The 26,018-nt window shown below is 38.9% G+C and overlaps 1 protein-coding gene, 1 long non-coding RNA gene and 1 pseudogene across 4 annotated transcripts in view; 2 read left to right on the top strand and 1 right to left on the bottom strand.

Annotated features, from left to right (window-relative positions):
- Positions 1 to 2,216: 2,216 nt before the first annotated feature.
- LOC113643452 lies at positions 2,217 to 6,722 on the top strand (annotated as a pseudogene).
- A 1,871-nt stretch (positions 6,723 to 8,593) lies between these two features.
- On the bottom strand, positions 8,594 to 10,334 carry LOC113643362. Of its 2 annotated transcripts, none has more exons than XR_003440783.2 (3): positions 10,130 to 10,260; positions 9,733 to 9,943; positions 8,594 to 9,531 (listed from the first exon to the last, which is right to left on the bottom strand). It is a non-coding gene; the product is annotated as an uncharacterized LOC113643362 (long non-coding RNA). The 2 variants fall into 2 exon arrangements; XR_007144430.1 differs by having other exon boundaries at positions 8,595 to 9,531; positions 10,202 to 10,334.
- Positions 10,319 to 26,018, top strand: part of usp32 (ubiquitin specific peptidase 32) — a 40,228-nt gene continuing 24,528 nt past the window's right edge. For both annotated transcript variants that reach the window (XM_047820928.1, XM_027147506.2), the window contains exons 1-4: positions 10,319 to 10,529; positions 20,632 to 20,759; positions 25,007 to 25,112; positions 25,680 to 25,798. In XM_047820928.1, the coding sequence (XP_047676884.1) occupies positions 10,472 to 10,529; positions 20,632 to 20,759; positions 25,007 to 25,112; positions 25,680 to 25,798 (411 nt within the window). In that variant the 5' untranslated portion in view covers positions 10,319 to 10,471. The remainder of the gene's footprint in view (positions 10,530 to 20,631; positions 20,760 to 25,006; positions 25,113 to 25,679; positions 25,799 to 26,018) is intronic.

A 26,018-nucleotide genomic window follows, 5' to 3' on the forward strand; every position in this document is an offset into this window, starting at 1 on the left:
CAGCATGCTGTAAACACTTGTGAGAATAAACTTAACACGTAATAGTAAAATTGCATCTTGAGATTCACTTGTCTGCGATGGGTTGGCACTCCGTCCAGGGTGTATCCTGCCTTGATGCCCGATGACACCTGAGATAGGCACAGGCTCCCCGTGACCCGAGGTAGTTCGGATAAAGCGGTAGAAAATGAGTGAGAGAGAGTGAGTGAGATTCACTTGTTATCAGTTTGGTGTCTGTACAACACCAGATTATTACAGATTTAACAGGTTCAGACTGCTGGCAGAAATGTATTTGCTTGTTAGAGGAAAACAGTTCAATTACTTCTGAACACCAAGGTTTCAGCTGATGGACAATTTCTACAGTGTAATTATAGGAGAAACCAATGAGAAATGCTTATACGTTTTACAAGAAAGAGACACTTGAGACATGATTGTTGAACAAAAAAATATAATTTATTGATTATTTAAAAAACAATTTATAAACTGTAAACTTAGTACAGATATTAATACATTTATACCAAAACAAATGCTCAAATGTAATTGGAATAAATTGTGCTTTATTTTTAAATATTTTAGGGCTATTTTATTAATATTATTTATTAGGGTTTAGTAGTATGGGCAGTTCTAGCTGTAATTTAATGAAGGTTAATTTATTGTTAATATTTAATATTGCCAGAGTATTTAATCTGAGACTTAAAAACTGTTGTTTAACAGAGTCCTATAATGGTTGATGTGATTAATTTAATTTAATTTAATTTAACATTAATGTTAACCTTTCAACCTTTGCTATAATTGGCAAAGTGCTGTGTTATAAATGGATTAACAAACTCTAAACTAGTGGTGGGGATGATGGTTAGAGGGGGTTTAGAAGGGGTTAAGCGGGGGTGTTTAATCTTAAAATCTTTAACTAAAATGTAATCCAATCATCTAAAATAAAAATAAAATATGTTTTTTCAAGGATAAGTTTGTTTTTTCATGGATGAAACAACAAAAATTGCTGCATAGGCATTTAAATGTATAACCATTTAATCAGTAGCCCAAAGCCTTAAACACTGAACCATCTTTTTTCTTTTTTTTAATATATTAAATAAAATTTTAATTACAGTAAGATTAAATAAGTGTTAATTGGTAATTCATGCATTTACATTTAGGGTTAGGGTTAGGGTTAGCATTTCCAATAATATACTTAGCACTATTATGAATATTCTACATATTTTATGAATATATGTTGGTTAATTTTTTTATTTATTAATATAAATTAGACTAATCAGGAACAGGCTTTTTCCCTGCCTCTGCACTAGGGGGACATTCTGGCAGGTTTTATATTGTCTTGTGCCACGTGTCTTTTTTGTTTTGTTTTGTGTTCACATGTGTTAACCATGCCCTATCCTTAATCTGTCCCACCTCTGCACACTTGTTCTTCGTGTCTCTATGATTACCCTTCCTATTTATACAGGTTGTCTTGTGTGTTGTTTGATGAGTCATTGTGTTTGCGTGTTCCTAGTTTGTTGCCTTGGCTCCTGGTTTCTGTTTTGTTATTTCAGTTGCTTTGACCTTACTAGTGTCTTTCCTTGTTTTTTATTTTTTTATTTTTTATCCTTATTAAAACCCCTTTTTCATGTTATCTTTACATTTGTTTCTTGTCATCTCTGTGAAGACACGTTTTTCTGATTAATGACCAAATGCACAACATCCGACTATACATTTAACACAAAACAAATGCATACAGTATAAACCAAGACTCCCATTTTGCCAAAGCTACATTAATGATAGCACAATTATATCATTAAATTATTATTTGTTTTTATACATAGTTATTTATAGCTAACGAATAATGCTAGTGATACCCCTGGAGTTATATAGTTACTGTATGATGTAGCTTTGGGATATGTGCTTGTAAGAAGTGTTCATAAAACAGAAACAGTAGAGATATGAGCTCTCACGCTGGGTTCCTGAATCTACTGGCAATTTTGGGAACAGGTTATATGTAGATCTGACCACATTAACTGCTACACAGTTAGCTCCAAAAACTATTTTTTGATGACTACAAGGTGAGAAGAAGAATGGGAACGATAACTTTTTGAAAATAAAACAGACAAGAAGGTATCAAGCGGATTCTCACCATCCCACATGGTTAAAAAGATGAATTACTTAAATAAATTTTTATGCTGAATCCTATGCTGAATGCCACAGATACCATATGTCATGAATACGAGGTGATGAATATGAGGTGAAGACTATGGGATTTTTAAGTTACAGGTCTATCATTAAAATAGAAATCATCCTAACAGAGATTCGGACGGGCCTACTTATAAATTTCACATCCCCATCAGGATCCACACTCCACCTTCTACTAGGAGGAGCTTCCAGATTGATGTCCCCTTCATCCCTCCTCCTCCTGCCCTGCTGTGGGACTGGAACAACCATGATGGCAGTAGCATAAGGCTGACCAGGCACTATGTCTTTGATGTCAATGTGATAACAACGCCGGGGCAGAGGAATTGTAGAACAGCGTGGACTCTTTGAAGCGGGTGGTCTCCTCAAAGTGGATGAACTTCTTATAGGGGATGGGCTCCTCACAGGTGATGGGCCCATATATGGGATACACCCCTCATAGGTGGGGATGGGCAGGGGATTGGGGATGGGTTCGACACCTAATGCTCACCACGTGCTTCATTTTGTCGCTCGGGCCTTTTGTCGTCGTCCTCGTAATCGCTGAGCTCTCTGCTGTAGTAGAGCTCATTCTCCGGAAAATTTTCAGCCGTCTCACTCCGTCTCCCTGTGTCAAAAGAGATGGACAATCAATGTGTCACATTTAATACCATCTGATAAAAGGAAGCAGAAACCTTTAGTTTAATAGCACAGTGTATGTTTTGTACAGCAGGAAAACCTCACACCTTTCCACTATAAATCATAGTAATGTTGACATGGTTCTGACATGGTGCCAGGAAATTGCAGCATTTCCAGCTCTCACCCACACACGCTTCCAAGCTCTGTCTGTCTCAGGCTCACGAGCTGCAAAAGAAAATCTCAATCAAATAAAATAACAAACCAACTTTTAAAAAAAAATACAGCATAGTCATGAATCAGATTTGTTTCTGTCAGTGTAGGGTTTAATTAGACCAAGACGCCAATAATTTAATTTCCCTAATTTTGTACCAATCTCATTACATTACCAATAAAAAATTATATTATTATTATTGTCTCTGTAATAGATGTCTTTATAGTATGCATCATATTTTTTGCAGATGCAATCCAATAAACATATTTGTTGAACTTTTCCTCCAGATTTATGATACTCCTCCTAAAGTGAGACATCTGCCTCTTCCATTTAAGAAAGTCTTCATGAATGTCCAAATATTAAAACAAAGTCCAGCAAACAGGATAAACCATCACAAAACTACAAGAGTGACAGGAGAGCCATGAGACTTTGTTAAGTGCTATCTGGATGAGACTGATAATGTCAGGACACAGCTCGGACTTTGGCCACGTGCTTTTATTGATGTTCTGTGTTCACGTGTCTGCCGCGCCCTTGTCTCGTCCACCCCGCCTCTGCACACCTGTTCCTCATGTGTTAATTGTTGTCAGTATTTAGTTGAGCCGTGTTGCCTTCAGCAGTGCAGAATCCGCTGTTGTTGTCGTGTCCCTAGTCTGTGTCCCTAGTCTGTGTCCCTAGTCTGTGTCCCTAGTCTGTGTCCCTAGTCTGTGTCCCTAGTCTGTGTCCCTGTTGTGTTTTGTTGTGTTGTGTTGTGTTTTGTTGTGTTTTGGTTTAATTTATTAAATCCTGTTTATTTTACGCTGTCCTTCATTTGGGTCTATTTTATCCCCGTGCCTTGCTGACAGATAAAGGGTGTGTATATGTATGTGTGTGCATTTTGTATGTAGTTGTTTCAAACGTTTTGCACTGTTTGATGAGGAGTGTGCACGTGTGTGTGCGTGGCATTTTTCTGTAGTTTCAAACGTTTTACACTGCTGTGTATAGTAAGCATGGGAATTAAGGCAGATTTAATGGAAAAGCTTATGGTCTATGTTTTTAATCAATAAATCACAAACAGGATATTTTCAGTACAATATTAATACTACAGCTAAAGTAAACATGCTAATAAACAACAATTTATTTATTTATTTATTATTTCAATTTTATCATTTAAGTATGTATAAACACTATAGTGCCAAAAGTTTGGGACACCCCTCCAAATCAGTGAATTCAGTTCCAGTCACTTCCAATGACCCAGGTGTATAAAACCGAGCATGTTGGCATGCAGACTGCTTCTATAAACATTTGTGAAGGAATGGGTGGCTCTTAGGAGGTCAGTGAATTCAAGCGTGGCACCGTGATAGGTTGACACCTGTGCAATCAGTCCATTTGAGAAATTCCCTCACTATTAAATATTCCACAGTCAATTTTTAGTGGCATTATAACAAAGTGGAAGCAATTGGGAAGAACAACAACTGTAGGCCAAGTGTGAGGTTTGGTGGAGGGGATTATGGTATGGAGTTTCTTAAGTGGTTGGGTTTGGCCTTTTAGTTCCAGTAAAATAACTCTTAATGCTTCAGCATACCAAGACATTTTGGACAATTTCATGCACCCAACATTGTGGGAGTATAATGTGGCAATGTATGTATTTTGTTACAGTTATGTTTAGTAGTCTATGTAGTAGAATCTTATATTTCATCACTGTAGATTTATAACTGCACTTTGTTATAATGTATTTTTATAGTACTGTACCTTTATTTTGTATTGTACTGTCTCTTTTTTAAGTAGCGTATTGTGACGGTTAACTTTTATTCAGTTAATGAGTTATGTAACAGGCATAGATGCCAACTGGTTTGGCTGCATACAAAAATATGAATATTGGCCAATTTTTTAACAATTTCCCACAGTCCACATCTACCCAGAAGGCATCTTGTAGATAAAAAATAACAGTAAATAATTGACCTTGTTTGCATTGATTGCACATGCAAATGCGTTTCACATGTGCCTTCACAAACACTGCTGATTTGGGTTTTTTTTAAATTCTGAATAATCACCTGACCTGACCATCACTGATAGTCTACATCCATTCTACAGCCTGGGCTACAAAATCAGCCCAAGCCTCAATCATACTTTTCACTGTTTTTTCTAAGACCATTGATGGTGTGGCGGTGGATGATTCCAAAATAAAATATTTCTATTATATTCCACTTTAAGAAGCTTTTAAACAATCAGATGTGGATATGCAAAGAAAAACCTTGATACAGATGCCTTTTTATTCTCAGATAGGTGGGCATAGCTCTTCTAGCACAGTTGCTTGGATGCATCATTCGTATACAGCATTTGGCAGACAACCTTAGCCAAAGATACTTACATTTTTATACAACTGATTGTGTAGGTCCTTGCTCAGGGTACCAGCAGCAGCAGCTTCAAACTCACAACCATCTGATCTGTAGCCTTAACCCTGATCACATCCCAAGCACTTGTGAGAATTAACCTGAGCATATACAGTATAAGTAAATTGCAGATATAGATGCAATACAACTGCCATGGGAAAATGTATGATAACTGTTGATTTTCGTCAGAAAGTTGATGGCTTCCTCATTTTCTGCGACTCAGCTCTTGATGCAGTTATTAAACCTGCACTTTGCTGGCACTGATGCCACGTCCGACACCTTCCTAACAGTGTTCCTCTACCTTACCACTCATCCTGATGTTCAAGGTCTGAGCTACTGTGTGAATTAGACACTGCACTTTTTTAAACGTCTGTTAATTTTAAAAGGTTTGAATGAGAAACTTGAGAAGAAAGGTGGTAATAGTGTCATGCCTTGTCTTGTATTTGTAGAGAAATGCCAGCAGGAGAACGATGAGGTTCTAGGGGAAAAGTTCAGGTGTCTTTTGAGGATAGACACAACATGTCCTACATACAGACTGTGATTCATGAATCTCAGCACATTGCCAACACCTTCCCTCTGAGTGTGTTCCACTGCATCACCAGAGATACTGAACTGATGGGCTTCACCATACCAAAGGTAAAGTTTTTATTCATTTACATGTATTCACACCTATTTATGTTTGTCTATTATCTGCATGCTAGGGCACTGTCATCATCCCCAAAGTCTCCTGGGTGCTAAGTGAAGAAAGCCTTTGGAAGTTTCCTCATAAATTTAATCCCTCAAACTTCCAAAATGAACAGGGACAGTTTGAGAAACCCGAGGCCTTCATTCTCTTTCCTTCTGGTGAGAGATTTTAAACTTAAATTTTTCACACTGAACCAAAGAATACCTCAACTTCAAACTTTACTGTTGTGTAGATCATAACCAGTGAAAATATGTTCAATGCCGGAAAAAAAAGGTGACTAAAGTCAAATTTAATTTTTGCTGTAATGAGATTTTAATAAACCATGTTTACGATTATTATACATATTTTTACTGGCTTCAAATTTGAAATACTCTTGTTTTATTAAAGAAACAAATTATTTGCCCTTTTCCAAAATATATCCACTTTCTGACATATTTTTGTATCAGAGGCTAATCTGTATCACATAAATCATTTATCCTACGTGTGTAGGTCCTCGGTGAAAGCCTGGCTCACATGGAGCTCTTCCTCATCTTGGTCACTGTGCTGCGCCGCTTCCAGTTTGTTTGGCACTGAAGATGCAGGAAACCAGACTTCACTCCTGTGTATATAGATTCACAATTACTGTACACCCAAACCATACAGGATGGGAGTCAGGCTGAGAGAAATGTAGAACCGATCAGAAAATGTTTGTAAATGGAGAACTGGTTTGGGGCTATTGGTGCAGTTTAAAAGTAATCAAACACATTGTAAATGAACAGGAGAGCAGCTCTTCACACAAGGATTTAATTTTAAATTATTATTTATTTACAATACATGCATTACAGTGTCACTTTTATCGCTTGAAAGAATGCACAGGACTGTAGCATGGGGATCTGACCGGTGGATGAGAAATTGTTAAATGGGACATTGAGGAATTTTTGTATAACTAATAAATAGACACAAGCACTACGGGCTGTAACGGTAAATTTGGTCAAGGAAAAATATAATCATGCTAAGGCAATTACTTAAGCAATTTATATTTTTAAATCATGTTGTACATATTTTATTGCACCTTTAACTGAAAAGTTAACTGAAGGTTCTACTGCACCGAAAATCATCAAATAAATGCATCATAGGAAAGAATTGACTATCAGCTCCAGTTTCTCCATCACTAATAATGCAGTAAAAACAGCAGCCACCGGGTGGCGACAAGAGAGCGTCTGCTCCCAGTTCTCTTCTACCAAGAAACAAACTTACTGGGTTTGCGAATCTGAGGGAACAGCAAAGTATATTTAAACAAATTATAGTCGTTTGGTCATCTGAAAAAGGAATATCTTGATAGTTAATCAATATTCAATCAATAGTAAGTCATAATTTACAATAATAAATCTGTACATGCAAGTTATATCAAGGGTACAAAGAGCTAAATCATTGGTATACAAACTGCTCAGCCATAAGAAAAATATCCAGAAGATTTTCATAACAATGAGCAATTATTTTGTTAATTTAGTTTGTGTTCATTTAATAATAATAATAATAATAATAATAATAATAATAATAATAACAATAATAATTATGATTGTTATTGTTATTATTATTATTATTATTATTATTATTATTATTATTATTATTATTATTATTATTATTATTATTATTATTATTATTATTATTCATTCATTCATTCATCTTCTACCGCTTATCCGAACTTCTCGGGTCACGGGGAGCCTGTGCCTATCTCAGGCGTCATCGGGCATCGAGGCAGGATACACCCTGGATGGGGTGCCAACCCATCACAGGGCACACACACTCTCATTCACACACACACACACACATATTATTATTATTATTATTATTATTATTATTATGATAAGAATATAACAACAACAACAACAACAACAACAACAATAATAATAATAAGTTTTAATAATTAAAGTGCACCAGAAAACCGGCAGAAAAAAAACACCAGATAAGTTATTATTCAAAACATTACATATCCATAGTTAGTAAGCATTAATCCTAAGACACGTCAGTGGTTCTTAAATGTTTCTGTCAGAAACCCCTTTAACTGTAAATTTATATTTTGACAGAACATATTATGGACAGGTTAATATTATTTTAAACATAATTGTTTTTGAGCTATTGAACTTTAAATTAAAACCCATATCATTCAAATGGCCAAGATAATAACTATACAAACACAATATGAAATATAATAACTTTGATAACCAGATGTTGTCAGATCTATCACAGAAACTAAGTAATCAATTGCAGATGCTTTAGTTATGCTACATGGACTCCTGGGGGTCCCTGGATCCCACGTTAAAGAACCACTGTGCTAATGTCTGTGGCTATTAAGGCATTTCAGCACATGATGCTGACCTGCCATAAACCCAGTAGTCCTTTATGTACTGACTCACTTCAGAGTGTTTATTATGGCAGTCTCAAAATTATCCCAATGCTATTCAACTGACCCTCTACTCATTAAGACCAGAATCAGGTTTATTGGGAAAGTGTGTTGGAATTTGGACAAGAAATTTGGTTCCAACAGCTGGAACCAAATTCCTTGTCCAAATTCCAACAATACAGACAATATGAGACAATGTGAGATAATATAGTACATTGTGCTTTTGTACAATATACAGCAGCAATAGTGTGTGTAACATACACGTATGATGTTATGACTGACAGTTCTAATAATGCATAAAATATGAAGTATTTATACATTCCCCAATTATTTATACATACATCCGGTTCATGCTTCACATCTGCGTTGTATTCCACCATTCTCTCATATTTGAAGATCCTCAAATATTCAAAATCTCACCATTATCGTTATACAATTTTCTGAAAATAATCAAACGCCATGCCGTCAAGAAAAAGGCAGAGCCATCACCTGTTGTGTAATCAATGAGGATTTCTGATGTCTTCTATTTTTATGTTGCATGCCCTCAGTGGACTCCACAGTTGCCCCACATGTGCTGGGTGGATTATTTTAGATGGTCACCTCCTGTGGAGGATTTGCTCGACTCAGTGAATGATTCAAATCTTTTGAATCAAGAAGCTCTTCTTCTTCACTGATGTCAAATTATTCCAGCAGTAGGCCTAATCCTTATATGCAGATATTATATTATGTAGCCTAGTCTTTCTGTTATAGCTCTGTCTTTTACTTTCATACTATGTTTATCAATGCTTTGTCGAGACTTTGAGAAATCCACATGTCGAGAAATCCACATAATTTATATCAACATGGTTATTAAAGTGACTTTTTCATTTTGTGTAGCATAAACTGGGGGGTGGAGGATTTTCTAGTGACATCATAATAATGACTGTAAGAGATGTTTTTTGTGTGTATTGTCTTGTATCATTTGTTTGCACTGTCTCCTGCCCTGCACTATCTTGTCCTGCACCGTTTGCACCAGGTTGCTGCACAGATGCACTTCTCTGAACAGAACGACCAGACATAGGAAGTTTCTTCCCTCAGGCAATCCATCTGATGAACACTTGACATACACAGAACACACAACACTATTCTTACATTATTTCCTTAAAACACATACTTACTTATTTATATTTCAATTTTCAAATTCAATTTGCACATACAAACTGTCTATATTATATGTGTGTTCGTGTCTTGTCAATGTCATTCTGTTACACTGTGGAGCTTCTGTACTAAGACAAATTCCTCAAATGTGAAAACATACCTGGCAATAAAGATCTTTCTGATTCTGATTCTGACTCTGACTTGACTTGATTCTTGACTTGACACTTGACTTGACTAGACTCTTGACTTGACTCTTTAGGTGTTTCCTCCAGGTAACTACAGTTTTCTCTCCTAGTCCACAGACACGTGCTGTGTGCTGACTGACATGACATCATGTTTTTTCCCCCTCAAACTAGAAAAGGTCACATGTTCTGTGAAGAGTGATTGAATGTGATGTTTTAGTTGTTTGTTTCAAGTTTGAATGGTTAAACAATGGATACCGTTTAAAAACTTATTTCAGTAATAATGACGATTTACACAATAAAAAAAAAAAAGCAAGCCATTAACGCTTGACAGCATCCACAGCTCAGGTATTCTATTCCACCCACAACACTTACAGTAAAAACCGACCGTGTATTAACTATCCGAATCCGAATCAGAAAGATCCTTACACACGCTAGTGCACTTACATAAGGGTGCAAAACGCGTTACACGACGTCCGATATAGTGCGCTGACGCAGGGAGGCAGGCGCTTTTGCGACGTCAACCCAGATCACGTGACCCTGGATGGAGGCGTCGGCACCGAACGGAGCGGAGCAGAGCGGAGGCGCGTCACAACACAAAACTACACTTTAGACCCCGCTGCACCTGACCGGACGCTGGTGCGGACAGAAAGGCAACAGGCACCGACTCCTGAGTCCCGCATTTTCTTTTACACCTTGCAGTGAAATGAGGGCAACATGGGGGCCAAAGAGTCACGGATAGGCTTCCTTTCCTATGACGAGGCCGTCAAAAGAGGTAACGGCGATTAAACCCAGATTGTGGCTGCTTCACTCTCAGCCTGGTTAGCGTTAGCGTTAGCTTAGCATTAGCATTGACGGCTCTCAGCAGCGCCGCTTATACGCGGCTCGCTGAAGCTCGCTGACTTGTAGATGATTTGTGTGATTACAGAAGGACTGACACACACACACACACACACACACACACACACACACACACACACACAGAATAACAATAACAGAACATCCTGATTAGGAGAAGGAACTGAAGGTTTTTGGTGAATGAGCGCAGGAACTCAGACCTCGGTGTTCTCTGTGTTAAAGAAAGACTTAAGAGAATGAGTTAAATGTTGATGAGTTACTACAGTGTACCTGCTTTGTAACTCCTCTGTCTCTCCAGCACAGATCGTGTCAGATACACTAATCTGTCCTCCCTGTAAGTGCCTCTGATCCACAGTCATTAATTAATCAGCATGACACTTAGTCATCAGCAGTGTGAGGTGTAAGCCGTGAGATTAAACCCGAGTGCATGCGGTGATCCCTTTGTTGTTGTTTGTTTTTCCATCACAACAGCAGAAACTTTGTGTTTGACATGTTCGACATGGCTGGGAATTGTTTGTTTGACCGTGTTGGTCCCTGACATGAGCTAGATGCCTTGGAGTGATAAAATTTTTTAAACATTAGTGTTTAATCCACGTCGTCTTACTCCACGGTTCTTAAATTGGGTTCCTGGTTCCTCAAAGGATCCATGATGTATCCTGTGTGTCACTGATTGTTTTGACAGTAGCGAGATTGCTGTTCACCAGTGCTGGTCAATATGACAGTAATACTGATGTCACAGTATGTTTCTCTGACATATTGTGATATCTGTTTCTTTTCCTTTTTTTTTTTCTTTTTTTTTCTTTTTCACATCTGTTGATAGTGTTGCTGATTTACACCTGGCAATTTCATCGGAGGCAAAGTTCAAGAGTGAAACGATCAGATTGCTCTAAAACGTATATGCTGGTACACACATGCTTGAAGTGGAATCTCTGCCATGATTATAAATCTACAAGTAACATGAAATAAAATGTCACAGGTGATGAGCGTTAAGATCATATGTTTTGTCCGTTCCTGTACAAGAGGTGTACAGTGTCTGTGAGTGTCACACAATTAACGCAAGTTGCTAAATAACACACAGCTGAGTGATGCCTATGATTATGTAGTATATGATGTGTCAAAGTGCAGTGAGTAAGTGGAAGCTCAAGGGGTTGTCGATCTTCCTTGTATCCGAGTTCCAGCCCCATCTCTGAAAAGCTGCAACTTTTGGGCCCCTGAGCAAGGCCCTTAACCCTCTCCATTCCAAGGGAGCTGTATCATGGCTGACCCTGAGCTCTCACCTCAACCTCCAAACTTGGGATATGTGAATGAAGAATTTCACTGGGCTGTATTATATGTGAGAGAATAATAAAGGCTTCTTCTTCTAGACTACTGCAAAGATATATATATATATATATATATAATCAAAAACCATCAGCTACTATAAGACCAAAAAACCCAAAAGCCAGTAGATTATCTGCTTCGTCATACGGGTGGTAACAAAGCTAAAAATGTGTATCTGCATTTGCATAATAGCTGTGTCTCATGAGCAGATTAGAGATGTCAGGCCTGCTGGCCACAGTTGATTAGAGTGTGGAAATATTTTGTACATCCTGCTGAAGGAAGTTTTATGCTGGCTATATTATTGATGTGGCAGACTGGGAAAACACTTCACGTAGTCAGACATTTACTCAATATACCTCCACTCTTCTAGGGAGGCTTTCCGCTAGATTTTGGAGCTTGACGGTGGAGATTTATGTTCCTTAGCTCACAAGAGCAATTAGCGAGGTCAGACACTGATGTTGTGTGAGGAGGTCTGGGCTTCCAGTTCATCTGAAAGGTGTTCAGTGGTGTTGAGGGCTTTGTGCAGGACACTCAAGTTCATCCAAAACCACGTCTTCATGGAGTTCGCTTTGTACACCACAGGCACTACTCTATATACACATGTGGGTTTCCAACTTAGTGGCAGCAGTTTGGGGAACGACCACATATTGGTGCCATATCAACAATCTTTTGGCCATTGAGTGTCTTTCTCACTGTTTAAAGTCTTCTCCAAAAGTTTGAAGATTCTGATTATAAACTGAATAGATTAGGTTTATGTCTGTTTTTGGATTGACATGTAAAAGAAAAAAGAAATCACACAAAGAAAAAGAAATTACACAAAGATAAGTTTAGACTGATTTAATCCTGCAATTGTTAAACAATCTCAGAGCTTTGAAAGATGATAGTGTACCAAAAATAATAATAATAAAAAAAAAAGGTAAATAATACATTTCCACATCAATTTGGTGAAATATTTTTATAGGTTTGTAAGCTTGAGGTTTAACTTTTATTTGTGGTCATTTTACAGAATTCAGAAAGTCTAGTGTATTTTCTCAGACCAAAACCCATTTGCAGTCTAACCCTGTATGGCCTATGCCAGTTCATTCTATACATTAGTGATTTATTCATGTCTGATATAAATTTTGTGGTGAAAGACATCCAGGGTATTTAGATGGAGTAACTGTGCACAGGTTGATCTCGTTTCAGAGGTGTGGTTAGTGTCAGCCGAGGTAGATGTAGGTCTGACGTTAGCAGTCCAAAGGACAGTCACATCCAACTCGGCTCCCACCTTGAATAAGTATTGTGTTGTCATTGCTTTGCATTTATTTGCATCCTGTTTGTCACTTGCGCTTAGAGATTTACATTAGCGTCAGAGTGACGTGACGAACGCTGACCCCTGTTACATCAGTTCACCTGCTTGCCTTCTTAATTTCACTTTCGCTTCAGAGTTTGATGTACTTTCAATATCACTCTTTGGAAGTAGGAGGTTTAAGCATTTAATTTATATTAAATCAGTTTTCTGCTGTGTGTACATCTAATTATAATTTATCTGCCAGATAATAGATTGTGCCATCTAGCCTTATTGACAACCTAATATTTTCATTATACAAATACACAAGACTTTTCTAATGCTTTGATTTCCAGAGCACTGTACCGGGGATTTTCTGGGGACTGGGTGCAATCACAAACACAGACACACACCAGGGACATTTTAGAGATGTCAGTCAGTCAGCAACACACGTCTTTGGACTGGAGGAGGAAACTGGAGTACCCTGAAGAAAACCCCTTAGCACGTGAAGAACATGAATGTCCATGCATAAAGGGGGGAGGTGTGAATCAAACGTAAATCAAAGATATGTGGCAAACCTCATAACCATGTTTAAGCTGCATGAAGTTTTACATTGCTTATGAATACTAAAAAAGTGAACAAAACAGATTAACCAATCTGCCACACTCGCTTGTGTTAGAGTGAACAATGTGTAAAAGTTCTCACATTACTAGCAGAAAGCGTATATATTGTAACAAGTGACGGTAGAAAGGAGAGAGACAGATGTGATTGCTTCTCTCTTGTAACCCTAGGGAAAATACTCTGGCAAATCAAGTAAGTGATACACCATTAGCTGAAAATAAAAGCATCCTGTTCATTTTATTGGAAAAGTGTGTGTCTGGTTGGGTGCGCGTGTGTGTGTGTGCTGGAATTACACCTGCAAGCCCCAGTTTCTGTACTGACCCGTACCTACAGTATATAAGAGGATGGCTTTGTTTACTATTGACAATGCCAGATAAAGTACATTTGGAAATAACATAGATAAGTGGAATAAGATGTTTCTCAGTCGTTGGACAGACCTATTCCACCAACTGAAGTGTGACATTTGTGAGCAAACCCTTTCTTTAATAACACAGCATTAGTGCTTCAACACATGAGCAAAGCCCATCTTTGCACCACCTGCTATTTGGTTCTACATCACCAGGTAATATTTGATCAGTTAGAACAAGGACGCCTAGTTTTGGTCATTATACCATGTGAGTGTTCCTTCACCATGGCATTGCTATATGATGATTTACTTATTAATTCAGTCTGGACACCCAAAGGGAGTGAACTTAATGAAGGACTAGAATCCATTGCCAACTGTTTGCTCTCGTAACTGATTAAAGGGCTTGGTTTATTTAATTCCTAGCCTAATTAAGTCGAATGATGTATCATCATTTTAGTTTTAATCTCAGCAGCAGTTGCTAAATTAAAAGAGCAAGTAGGCGAAGTTTATTTATCAGTTATTGTTATGCCTTTATAAGCTATCATACATCTAACATATGAAGGAGACCAAAATATCAAATGAGTGAAAAGTAAGAACACAAAGCTGTTAACCCGAGCTGCAATGCATAATCAAACCGTCTTGATTTCTATATATAGGTCACACGTGAAACCCGAATATTTGACCATACAAAAATTTGGAAATTGAAGTGACCATCACTAACTGTAGCTGACTTTAGTAAATAATATTTTTGTTAATTTTTTATTAATGTTATCTAGGTTTAATACACAGAATAAATGTTATTAGCATGAACTTACTCAGACAAGTTTAATTCAGTGTCCAAAATCATGACAGCAGGTGGGTTGGTGAATCCTAAGTGTGAGTGTGAGTGTGAGTGTGAGTGTGAGTGTGAGTGTGAGTGTGAGTGTGAGAGTGAGTGTGAGAGTGAGTGTGAGAGTGAGTGTGAGAGTGAGTGTGAGTGTGAGTGTGAGTGTGAGTGTGAGTGTGAGTGTGAGAGTGAGTGTGAGAGTGAGTGTGAGAGTGAGTGTGAGAGTGAGTGTGAGAGTGAGTGTGAGAGTGAGTGTGAGAGTGAGTGTGAGAGTGAGTGTGAGTGTGAGTGTGAGTGTGAGAGACAGTGTGTGAGAGACAGTGTGTGTGAGACAGTGTGTGTGAGACAGTGTGTGTGAGACAGTGTGTGTGAGACAGTGTGTGTGAGACAGTGTGTGTGAGACAGTGTGTGTGAGACAGTGTGTGTGAGACTGTGTGTGTGAGACTGTGTGTGTGAGACTGTGTGTGTGAGACTGTGTGTGTGAGACTGTGTGTGTGAGACTGTGTGTGTGAGACTGTGTGTGTGAGACTGTGTGTGTGAGACTGTGTGTGTGAGACTGTGTGTGTGAGACTGTGTGTGCGAGCGTGTGAGACTGTGTGTGCGCGCGTGTGAGACTGTGTGTGTGCGCGCGTGTGAGTGCGCTCTGCAATGGACTGGCATCCTACCCAGGGTGTATTTTCACCTCATACCCAGTGTTCCCAGGACAGGCTCCAGATTCACTCTGATTTAAGATTAAGCATTTTACAATAGAATTGTTCAAAGGTATTGGTCGAACATCATCAAAAATCCTGGGTTTCAGGGGAAAAAACAGAATCTTACAGAATAAGAAGGTTCATCCTGGTCAGTGTTCAAAAATCCACGTTCACGATCACAGAATTTTGATAAAGTCTCTCAGAAGTTTAGCCGTTGCTGAGCTGGAATATAAAAAGCTGATGCCTTCATCAACTTGTTTATCTTATACGTTTACCTAGACAGACCCTGTAATACAAGGTCAAGAACTGTGTTGATATTTATATTACTTATATCTAGATTGATTGATTTTTATAGTCATGAATATCAGGGCTTTTCTTTTTATTTATGTTTTTGTAGGGCCGCTGTGCCATGATGTTGGTAAGACAGCTGGCAATGCGGTCTTTGTGATGACCTCCAGCGTGTCGGCATTACAATACAATACAATACACCCTTCTTTTGTAACTGTAAATCGTCACTCCTTCCATGGCACCTTAACCATTAAATTGTACCCTGGTGCTCATGCATTGTAAATGCATGTGAACACAATATGAGCTTCGATGCCCTAGGATATTATACATTGCCTGGCTGAACATAGTTAAACTACTAGTACTGGATCCTAGTTCATGTTTCTTCATGTAACATGCGTGTAATTTGAGCTGAGCATGGAATTACAGGTTCTACTTACAGTCCTATGTTTTAGGAGCTTGGAATAATGGGAAAAGTAGGTCACATTTCTGAGTAGGAGAGTGCTGGAATTAGTTTAATTGTAAATGCGAAGCATCCTGAAGAGGCTCAAGTCAAATAAATAATCCTGCATATTTTGGATTTAACTTTCTGCCTTCAGTACTGGGAATATTTGATACTGGAAGGAAGCAGAGGAAATCAAAGAGACAGAAAAGGCTGTAGTCATTTATGTGGGGGTGTGTTGCTGCGACTGTCATTTCAAAGTGGTGAAATGTCAACCCAGGCCCCAGTGGGAAACCTTTTTTTTACATTTTCTTCTTATTTTCTCCAGCATGTTAACAAGCCACACTCCGCTCCTGTGTTCCATGTGAGACTAATTAGTCCAAATCTTTAAAGGATTATGATCAAGACTAAAATTTTAGCAATGCTCTTTTCAGTAGGATGAATTAGTACATTATTGCTTACTAATAATCTTGCCGATAGGGCAGATACTCTAGCCAGCAACTCGTCTCTCTCTCTTTCAAATGTGCCTTTTGACTTTGAGCTCTGATGTTTAACTCTTATATATGTATATAACGAGTTTCTTCGCTACAGTCCGGGAATGATCAGACACAGAAATTACTCTTACTTCATTTTAGTAAGACTCTCGCTCAGTCATTTTTCCACTTCTTCATGCATACTGAAGTAGCAGCAGTCTCTCAGTCTCAGAATAATCTGTCATGGAAACTAGTCTCATGATTTGCTTAGCACTTGAGCATTTCCTCACATTACGGCCTGGACGTTTGCCAGAGCAAACTATTTAATTGGTCTGTAATGATTTAAGAACTACGAGTATTCCCTCACACCCTCACATTATTACTGTTTTTCACTATGTGAATGTGACCATGATTTTAGTTCCTTCATGGTTCGGCATAGTTAGTTATAATAACAATAATAACAGCACCACCGAACCAAAAACTGCAATGATGATGACGATGATAATGAACGAAGAATAAAGAACGGAATACATTGGAAGATGGTTTTATCCCAAATAATCAGACGTCACATCATGCCTTCAAACATAATTCTGCTCTAGCAGGTGCAGTAATATTTACAACTCTACATAGACCTGCCTGACTAGAAAATGGTCTCCTCGTAATGTGAATGTATTTGGAGGATCTACCGTGTCTTCCTTCTTTAGCAGACAGAACTGATCTATGGCCTTTGAAATGGGAGATGTGTATGGATAAATTTGGTATCTTTGCAGCCCTTGATTGACCCCGAGCCATTTTTATTACCTCATAGGCTTTTTATTCTTTCCTCAGCTTTAAATTCATGAATTTTTAATTGCCTTGTGCCGCCATAGCACAAATATATAACCACATTTCTCTCATGGAAGATGGTTCATGTTTGGCAGGTAGAAGATTATTAACTCTGATCACGGAGTGGATCAAGCGTCTTGTCAGTAATAAATAGTGTTTTATGATTATGTTGCAGTCTTCAGTACGGGTTTAAACGCTCCACCTGTTGAGGCAGACTCCAGTGTAGCTTCAGTGGTTGGCTTAGACATAATTCTGGATCAGTGCATCCTTCTGTTTTTCTCCCTCTGAAGAGTTACAGTACAGAGAGTATGAAAATGACAGGAGATGATCTCCACTTGTTCAGCTTCTTGTTAGCATTCCGAGGCTTGTCTTATCCAGGTCAGACAAGAAAAACAGCCTTCACAGCATCAGGGCATCTTTTTGCTGCTCATTTAACTGGAAAGTACCACAGCTGCTCTACAATGAGCATACTAGCTGTGGTTCAGGGGCTCTACGATAACATATACCATGCAGGTTTCATAGGTATGTGTGAAAAGGCAATGATGGGGATTCCTTTCAAGATTCTTTATCAGAATTAGAATCAGAAAGATGTCTATTGCCGGGTATGTTTTCACATACGCAGAATTTGTTTTAGTGACAGAAGCTCCACAGTGTAACAGAATGATGTTGACACGAATACACATATAATATAGACAGTTTGTATGTAAAAAATGTGCAATTTGTAAGAATTTTGTTGCGTGTTCCGTGTACGTCAAGTGTTCATCAGATGGATTGCCTGAGGGAAGAAACTAGGGCTAGGCGATATGGCTGAAAACTGTATCACGATATCAGTGTTTCATATCGGTTGATATCGATAATTATTGTTATTTTTTCTGACCCATTTATAATAAGGACAATATATTATATTTAAACATTTTTATGTTAAATTTAACCTTCTTCTGATCAGAATCCTCTCAGTTATTAAGACAGAAATGTCAACAACCATGGAAAACTCAAATAATAAAAATGTAAACATAAGTCTAAAGTCACAGTGAACACTTAACAATTATCTCTTAACATTTAAGATGCAAAATGAAAGAAAATGTAAGAAATGCTTAATAAAGTGTAATAAAATAGTGCAAAGTGTTAAATATAAACAGGGATGACGGTCTTGCATAATTTGCAGACAATATTAATCTGACTACGGTCAGACTTATAATATCCAAAAAACTGCCATACTGGCGAGCTGACTTTTCCTCTTTTATTTACAATTTCCGGTGCTCATTTTCTGCTTATCAGTCGCTGGTTACTGAAGATGAATCCAGCAGACCAGCACGAGACAATGATATGGTGCAACCAAACATGATACTGTTACATGATTGGCTGTTAGCGTGTCACTCCCTACATTGCTAGGTTGCTAGGAGAGTGAGTGCCTTTGTTAATGCAACCAAACTTGCTTCACAACCTCTACTTTCTTCCGACGAAGAATAAAAAATATGGAAAGTTTTATCGAACACATTTTTTATTGATATCTATCACGTGTCTATCGCGATACATAGCATTTATCGTTTTATCGCCCAGCCCTAGAAGATACTGTTTTTGTGTCTGGTTGTTCTGGTGCTAAGGGCTCTGTAGCGTCGACCAGATGGCAACGGTTCAAAGAGGGAGTGTGCTGGATGTGAGGGGTCCTGAGTGATTGGCTTTGCCCTTTTGCTCACTCTGGAGAAATACAGGTCTTGGAGAGTGGGGAGAGTTGTGCCAATGGTCAGATTTGGTAGCTGAGCTGAACCAAACAGTTACTGAGGTGCAGAGGATGGATTAAATGATGGCAGTGTAGAACTGTTTCAGCAGCTCCTGTGGCAGGGTGAACTTCCTCAGCTGGCGAAGGAAGTACAACCTCTGCTGAGCCTTTTTCACAATGTAGTCTATGTGAATGGCCCACTTTAAATCCTGGGAGATTGTGGTTCCCAGGAATCTGAATGACTACACTGCAATCACTCAACCACCATCATTTCACACATGAAGACATTATTCATTCCATACATTCTCAAGTCACATTTACCTTCTTGGTTATCATTATGGTTGTACAGGGGAAAGTCCATTACACTGTTATCATGTGGGCATAATTATGCCACACATTATGTAAATCTCCATTTGTTTTCATCTTCTTTTGAATTTTGGACATCTTTCTATTCCCACGTTCTAGCCAGCTCTAGCATAACTCCGACACATGCAGAACCATCTGCCTGCTTCTCGTGCTTTGAACACAAATGGATGAATGCATTATCTACCCCATCTACACACCAAACTTACAGATGCTTGCAGTTGATTAGTGTCACACTGATTTGACAGGGAGAGTAAATACAACCTATAGCCAGGTTCACTTCCTAGATTCCTGGGTACGAATGGCTGTGGCATCATCAGGATTTAAACTTCTAGGCTTCAGTCATTAAAGCAAATACTGTAGGTTGTACTTCAGATGTACACAATGAAAGTCTTGGAGAGAACAGTTAAGGGCTCCTGTAAATGTGTCTGTTTTAAACTGATATCAGGATATCAGAGAGCTGTAAAAGTGGTGTGTGTGTATGCGCTTGTGCAATTAAGATAGAATTGCTGACTCGGGCTTATGCCTGTCCTCATAACTCTCAGAGCATTCAGAATGCCGCGCTGACAGCACTGACCTTTCAGCAGTTTGCGTTTTCAAAGTCATACCTGGTGTGATTTTATTGTCTTGTGTAAAAAAAAAAGTCATTTCACACGTTTTATAGGCGGTTTTGAGGAAAGCAGACTGACAGGGTGCACACGTGATATAAGCTTTATGAAAACGTCATGAATGAGGAGAATATGCTAGCATCTGATTGGAAACAGTGTAAGAGTTTATATATATATATATACACACATATATTTATTCACAATGTGCATATAATGTTTGTCTGTTCACAGTTACTGATGTGGAGCTCAAGAGGCTGAAAGATGCATTTAAGAGGACCAGTGGCCTGTCTGCCTACATGTCCCAACAGTGCTTCTACAAAGAGGTGTTGGGAGATGGTGTTCCACCCAAAGTTGCGGAGGTAAACTAATGTGCCAACACACAATGTCCGCTCTCTCGGTGCTTACCTCATCTACTACCAAAATTGCACCCACTTGTTTCTATCAGTCCCAGAGTCAGCCTACCACTTTAATGGTTTGTCACTGCTGCAAATGTTTTGTCAATAATAAACTTCCTGCCTGAGTCATCATGCCCTTAAGCAAAAGGTTCTACCCATGCTTCTGTCTAACAGTGCTGTGCTGCTTACTGTACTTTTCCTTTGTGTGGAAATATGCTTTACTTTATTTTTTTTTAATTCAGTTCACTCATTAAGATATGAACTGACCAAACATCTACTCGACTGGAAACACGGTATTTTAACGCTGCCTTCACTATAATGCCTAGGGCGTTCATTTTTCTCCATCCCATTCATTTAAGTACCATATCAGACTTTTAAAATAGTGTTCATGTTGGATTTGCCATGGAGACATGCCTCAGACAGAAAGTTGGAATCAAAATCTTTTTAAGCTCCTGTATTTATCCCCCCCCTTCCTAAAGTTGCCTTAAACAGCCATCTGCAAGTTAATGATGTTCCTCATTAGGACTACAGCAAGCACCCGGTTTTGTGTGACGAAAGGCTTTCGTATCTCTAATGCTCAGCTTTCAAATTGCATCCCTTAATGCCCAGGAGCTTGTAATTAGATCTGAAACTGCTGCATGGTTGGTCATGTTGCTAGTCTGCTACAGGCAGACTGCATGATGTCTTGATGTGACACCATTATCTTTTAGTTCAACAGGAAAAAAGAAATGCAGAGAGGGATTCACATTACTATTGTTTAGATGGACTTTTACTTCCTTTTTGTAAACTGCTGACTGAACATAAGGTATGTCCAAAACAGAAACGTCGATGCCTAAACTGTGTCAAGATTATGTGCTTAGGAAGGAGCACTGTGACCGTAAACAAACTGGTTTGCTCTCGAAACCAGGATACTGACAGAATAGAGTAACTCTCGCATCTTTAAAAAAAAAAAACCAAGGCACATCACAACATTGTATGTGGACACTTGAAGAGGATCATGTATGGAGCATTATTCTCCTTCTAAAAAGGTTTCATCCACACTCATTGCCTTGTTTCTGACATAACATTTGGTAAAAGTATGCAACAATAAAGTCATGGGAGCATCATTACTCTCATGCTGGCAGGCGCTGCAAGCAGTTATGTAGCTTGCAGGAAAAATTAAGGCTGAGATGAAGAAAAGTGTGTTTGCACAAAGTTTGTTAACCATTTAAGTTTATTTAGTTATGCAGCCAGATTCAGTCTGAAATAACTGCAGGAGTGGGCAGGATTGGTCAGAATTCCAAGCAGGTGGGAGTGAGATTTGGGGAGCAATAAATAGTCCTGCACACACGTCAAGGTCAGGATAATATTATACAGTGATCTTATGGTGCCTGAGAGGTAAAGTATTATCACTGGAAAAGTACAATTCAAATGTTGTCCTGTGGTATAGCAGAAGCAGTAGCTCAAAAAGATGTTGTGATTAACACATCTCAGAGAAAGCAAGAGCTGTGTGAAAATTGAGTAAAACCGATATATGATTATTTCTTTTGTGCGATCGGATGTAAATTGTAGCTCTGAACATTCGTTGCAGGTTTTGCTTCAACCAACTCTGAACTCATCATCTACCTCATCCTATATATAGATTTATTTTCAGAAAAATATCCCTCATGGTTTTGTCATACAAAATGGAAGGATTTTGTTAATTCAGGTACCTGACAGGCTTTAGTTCCTTCTGTAGTCAATTGCAATCCCAGGTTCTTTCCTCAAATCATTTGGCTATAATTTCCATTTTTTTAAAAATTTATTTATTTATTTATTTTATTTGTGAATTTCATTTTGGTTTAACGGTGAAATTATTTGCTGCAGAGATTCTAGATGTCGCTTTAAAAAAAAAACCTGTCAGCTACAAATAGTGTGCCATATTGTAGCAGCAGAGATATATTTAGAACTTTCAAAACCTTCGTCTCTGCCTAGACAGCATGGAATGATTTTATCAAAAGGGTCTTCTGTTAACAAGTACACTAACAAGGGGCTGAGATTCAAGCATGCTTCTGTGCGTCCTTCAAACCGATGTATCTGTTTAGCATGTCTAATGCAACGGCAGGGTCAAAAGACAAAGAAACTGTGAGTACAGATAGTAAGCATGTCTTGGTTTTCTTATCACTCAACCCCTTTGTCACCACAAACACCTTCAGGCTTGTTTTCACACATACATGCACACATGTACCTAAACTCTCCTTATGAGAAGAGGATGCTTGTGTGTCAGACCTTGGGAAAGTTGATCTCCAGCCTCTAGACACAGGGTGACACTTCACTCTGTGTCCCTGAGTAGGCAGTGATGGCGAGAGGCTGCAGTTCATTCCATCACAGAGATAAATGATCCTGGAGGAAGCCAAAGCAGTCTCGTTTAGCCGCATTGACACCTAGGCAGCGAACTGGCTGCATCTACGGAGTTTCAAAATCCCATTGTGAATAATGTCATCACCTTCCTGCCTTCTGACGTGGCAGAATTATAAACCACACACATTCATCATTTCCTGCTTTACTTCAGCGGGTAGTTGTGTGATTAAAAGTCACTGGATGTTGTGTTGTTTTCATTTTTTCCCCAGCAACCCTAAACAGTGTTCAGTTGTTTTTGTATGCGTTGTGCTATACATATGTGAGGTACTGTATCTATTAGTGTTGGATATATTATTAACACACAGCTAAATCTCCTTTGAACTGGGATTTCACAACAAGCAGGTGTTCTTTCCTGGAATCGTTTTAGTTCCTGCTCTGAGCTCTAGGCAGCTTTGTGGACATTCCCCTCACATCATACACACACATTCACCTATACACATAGGAAGAGGCTGATTCATGCACCAATACAAGCAGTATAACAGTAACAATCTTCTCAGACAGTCACGCCTGCTCGGGTGGATATGGGCGGCGTTAACCCATAACAATGCTCATACTGTGAGTAGGAGTTTTCAATGTAAATGCCTGAAATGGACCATGTAGAGACTTCAGTACTATTATTAGTAGGGCACAATGGCACAGCTGTAGCTTTGCCAAGTCACAGATGCCCAGCAAGCTCAATTTTGAGCACTGGTTGCTCTCTGTGTGGAGGTTTTGCATGTTCTGTCCATGTTCACTTTCTACCCAGTTCTTTCTATTCCTCAAACGTCCCAAAAACAAAAAACAGTTGTTGGTATGCTGTGGACACTTCACTAACTCAGGCTCTTGAGAGAAGCAGATTTAGTGTCCTCAGATATTTGTGTGACCCCCCCAAACACACACACACACACACACACAACTCATAGAGGGCATCAGGGTTTGTTTTCTCTTCTCATCCAACAGCCAGACAGAAAGAAAAACATCCCTTCTGCCTACTGACTGATGTAATACAAGCACTTAACTGGTTGATGGTGTTTCATATTGGTTTGATAGATCTAGGTGCTGAAACAGTGCTTCCCATTCCGAGTGCTAACGCCTTACTGCTAGGATTATATTCAAGAAACATGCAAGTATCTGAAAACCTTAACCCCATTAGTACAGTGCAAAGCCATCAAATAACTGCTTCATACTTTACATGGTTAGACATATCAGTAAAAAATGCTGCCTATATCTAGACTCAAATAAAATAATCTACAATTGACGCAAGAACAGAGAAGTAGTTCTCACGTTGAGCTGTGAGTTTTTTGTATTTGAAAGTTTCTGATGACTGGATACACAGAGCCAACTGTCCCCAGAGAACACATCTACTCCTTGGTTATTAATGCCTAACTTGCTATGCTGCTACATTACATTAACTACCCCTTATTCTGGGTAACCAGAGCATGGCAATGGGCATTTCTTTAGTCATTTCATGTGTCCATTATGTTTATGCAAATTAATTTATTATTTGTCCACACCTAAAGTAGACTATTAACTGTGATAAATTTCTTCTAGGTGTGTGTGTGTTTGTGTGTGTGAACATGGTGCATGTATTGGTACCATCCAGGTTGTATTTTATGTGCATCACTAGTCCTAGGATAATCTCCGGATCCACCACGACCAGAGTAAATCATTTCCAGTAAATCAATTAAGAAGTTGTCTAAATGGAATTGTGTGCTGCTTCCTGCTTATTAACTCAGCCCTGTTTAACCTTCTGTATAGAGTGTGTACAGAATATTGTCAAATAATTGTTTTCACTCACTGATTGTTTTACATTTAAGTGCCTACACACAGCTGTATCTTTCTTTTCCCTATAGGTTATCTACAACTCATTTGGAGGTACGGCAAAAGGGCTCCACTTCAACAATCTTATCATTGGCCTGGTGCTGTTGACGAGAGGACGTGATGAGGAAAAAGCCAAATGTAAATGTGCACCTTTGATTGTGTACAAGTTGGTACCCTATATATGTGTCTCTTTTTTAAGAGCTGTGTGCTTTATAGAAACTGTTTTTGTCCCATTAAACCAGAAGCATACGAGTGTTTATCTTTTATTGCATAGAACTGCATTCGTTCCCAGTGGGTGTGCCACAGTGCCTTTTAAAAATAGCAGCCCAGCAGCCTGCCTGAAGCCGCCATATTCACATATCTACTATAAACTTACCTTCTTATTAAAATAAGCCTGAGCAGGCTGTTTTGTGTCATAAAGAAACACCGCTGCAGCTTCTAGCAGCACATGATATCAGGTATTTAAGAGTAGTATCACAGTCCTGGGATTTCTCTGCAACAGTGCAGGCTAATGTTCCTTATCGATGTTGTGTCCATGCAGCACAACGTCACACCATGACAACTGTGATTGATGTGCACATTGTCTGTACAAATTTGATAAGAATTGTGATCTGTGTTACACGTGTGTGTGTGTGAGTTTTTGTGTATGTGTGTGTTTCTGTTTTTGAGAGATTGAATAGTCACCTCAGGGTCTTCTGTCTTCAGATATTTTCAGCCTGTTTGCCAGTGACTCGGGCAGCTACGTGGTGCGAGAGGAAGTAGAGAGCAGGCTCCGTGCTGTGGATGGGGAAGTCCCACCCTCACTGAGGAAGTGCTTCTTAGAGGTCAGAGCATTTCAGACTTTATTACACTCTCTCACAGATGCACTAGCCAACCCCTGTGATTGATTTCTCACAAGCAAGGTCTTAACTCTTCAGTGCCATGTCAATATCACCTAATCAAACTGCCTGTTGGGCTCAGCAGCTGCAGCGACTGCTGCCCTCCCAATCAGCACCTGCCAAGAAATCAGCCAGAGGTTGACAAGGAAAGCAGGAGGATGGAACA

The sequence above is a fragment of the Tachysurus fulvidraco genome, chromosome 11 (assembly GCF_022655615.1).
Source record: "Tachysurus fulvidraco isolate hzauxx_2018 chromosome 11, HZAU_PFXX_2.0, whole genome shotgun sequence".
Lineage (NCBI taxonomy): Eukaryota > Metazoa > Chordata > Actinopteri > Siluriformes > Bagridae > Tachysurus > Tachysurus fulvidraco.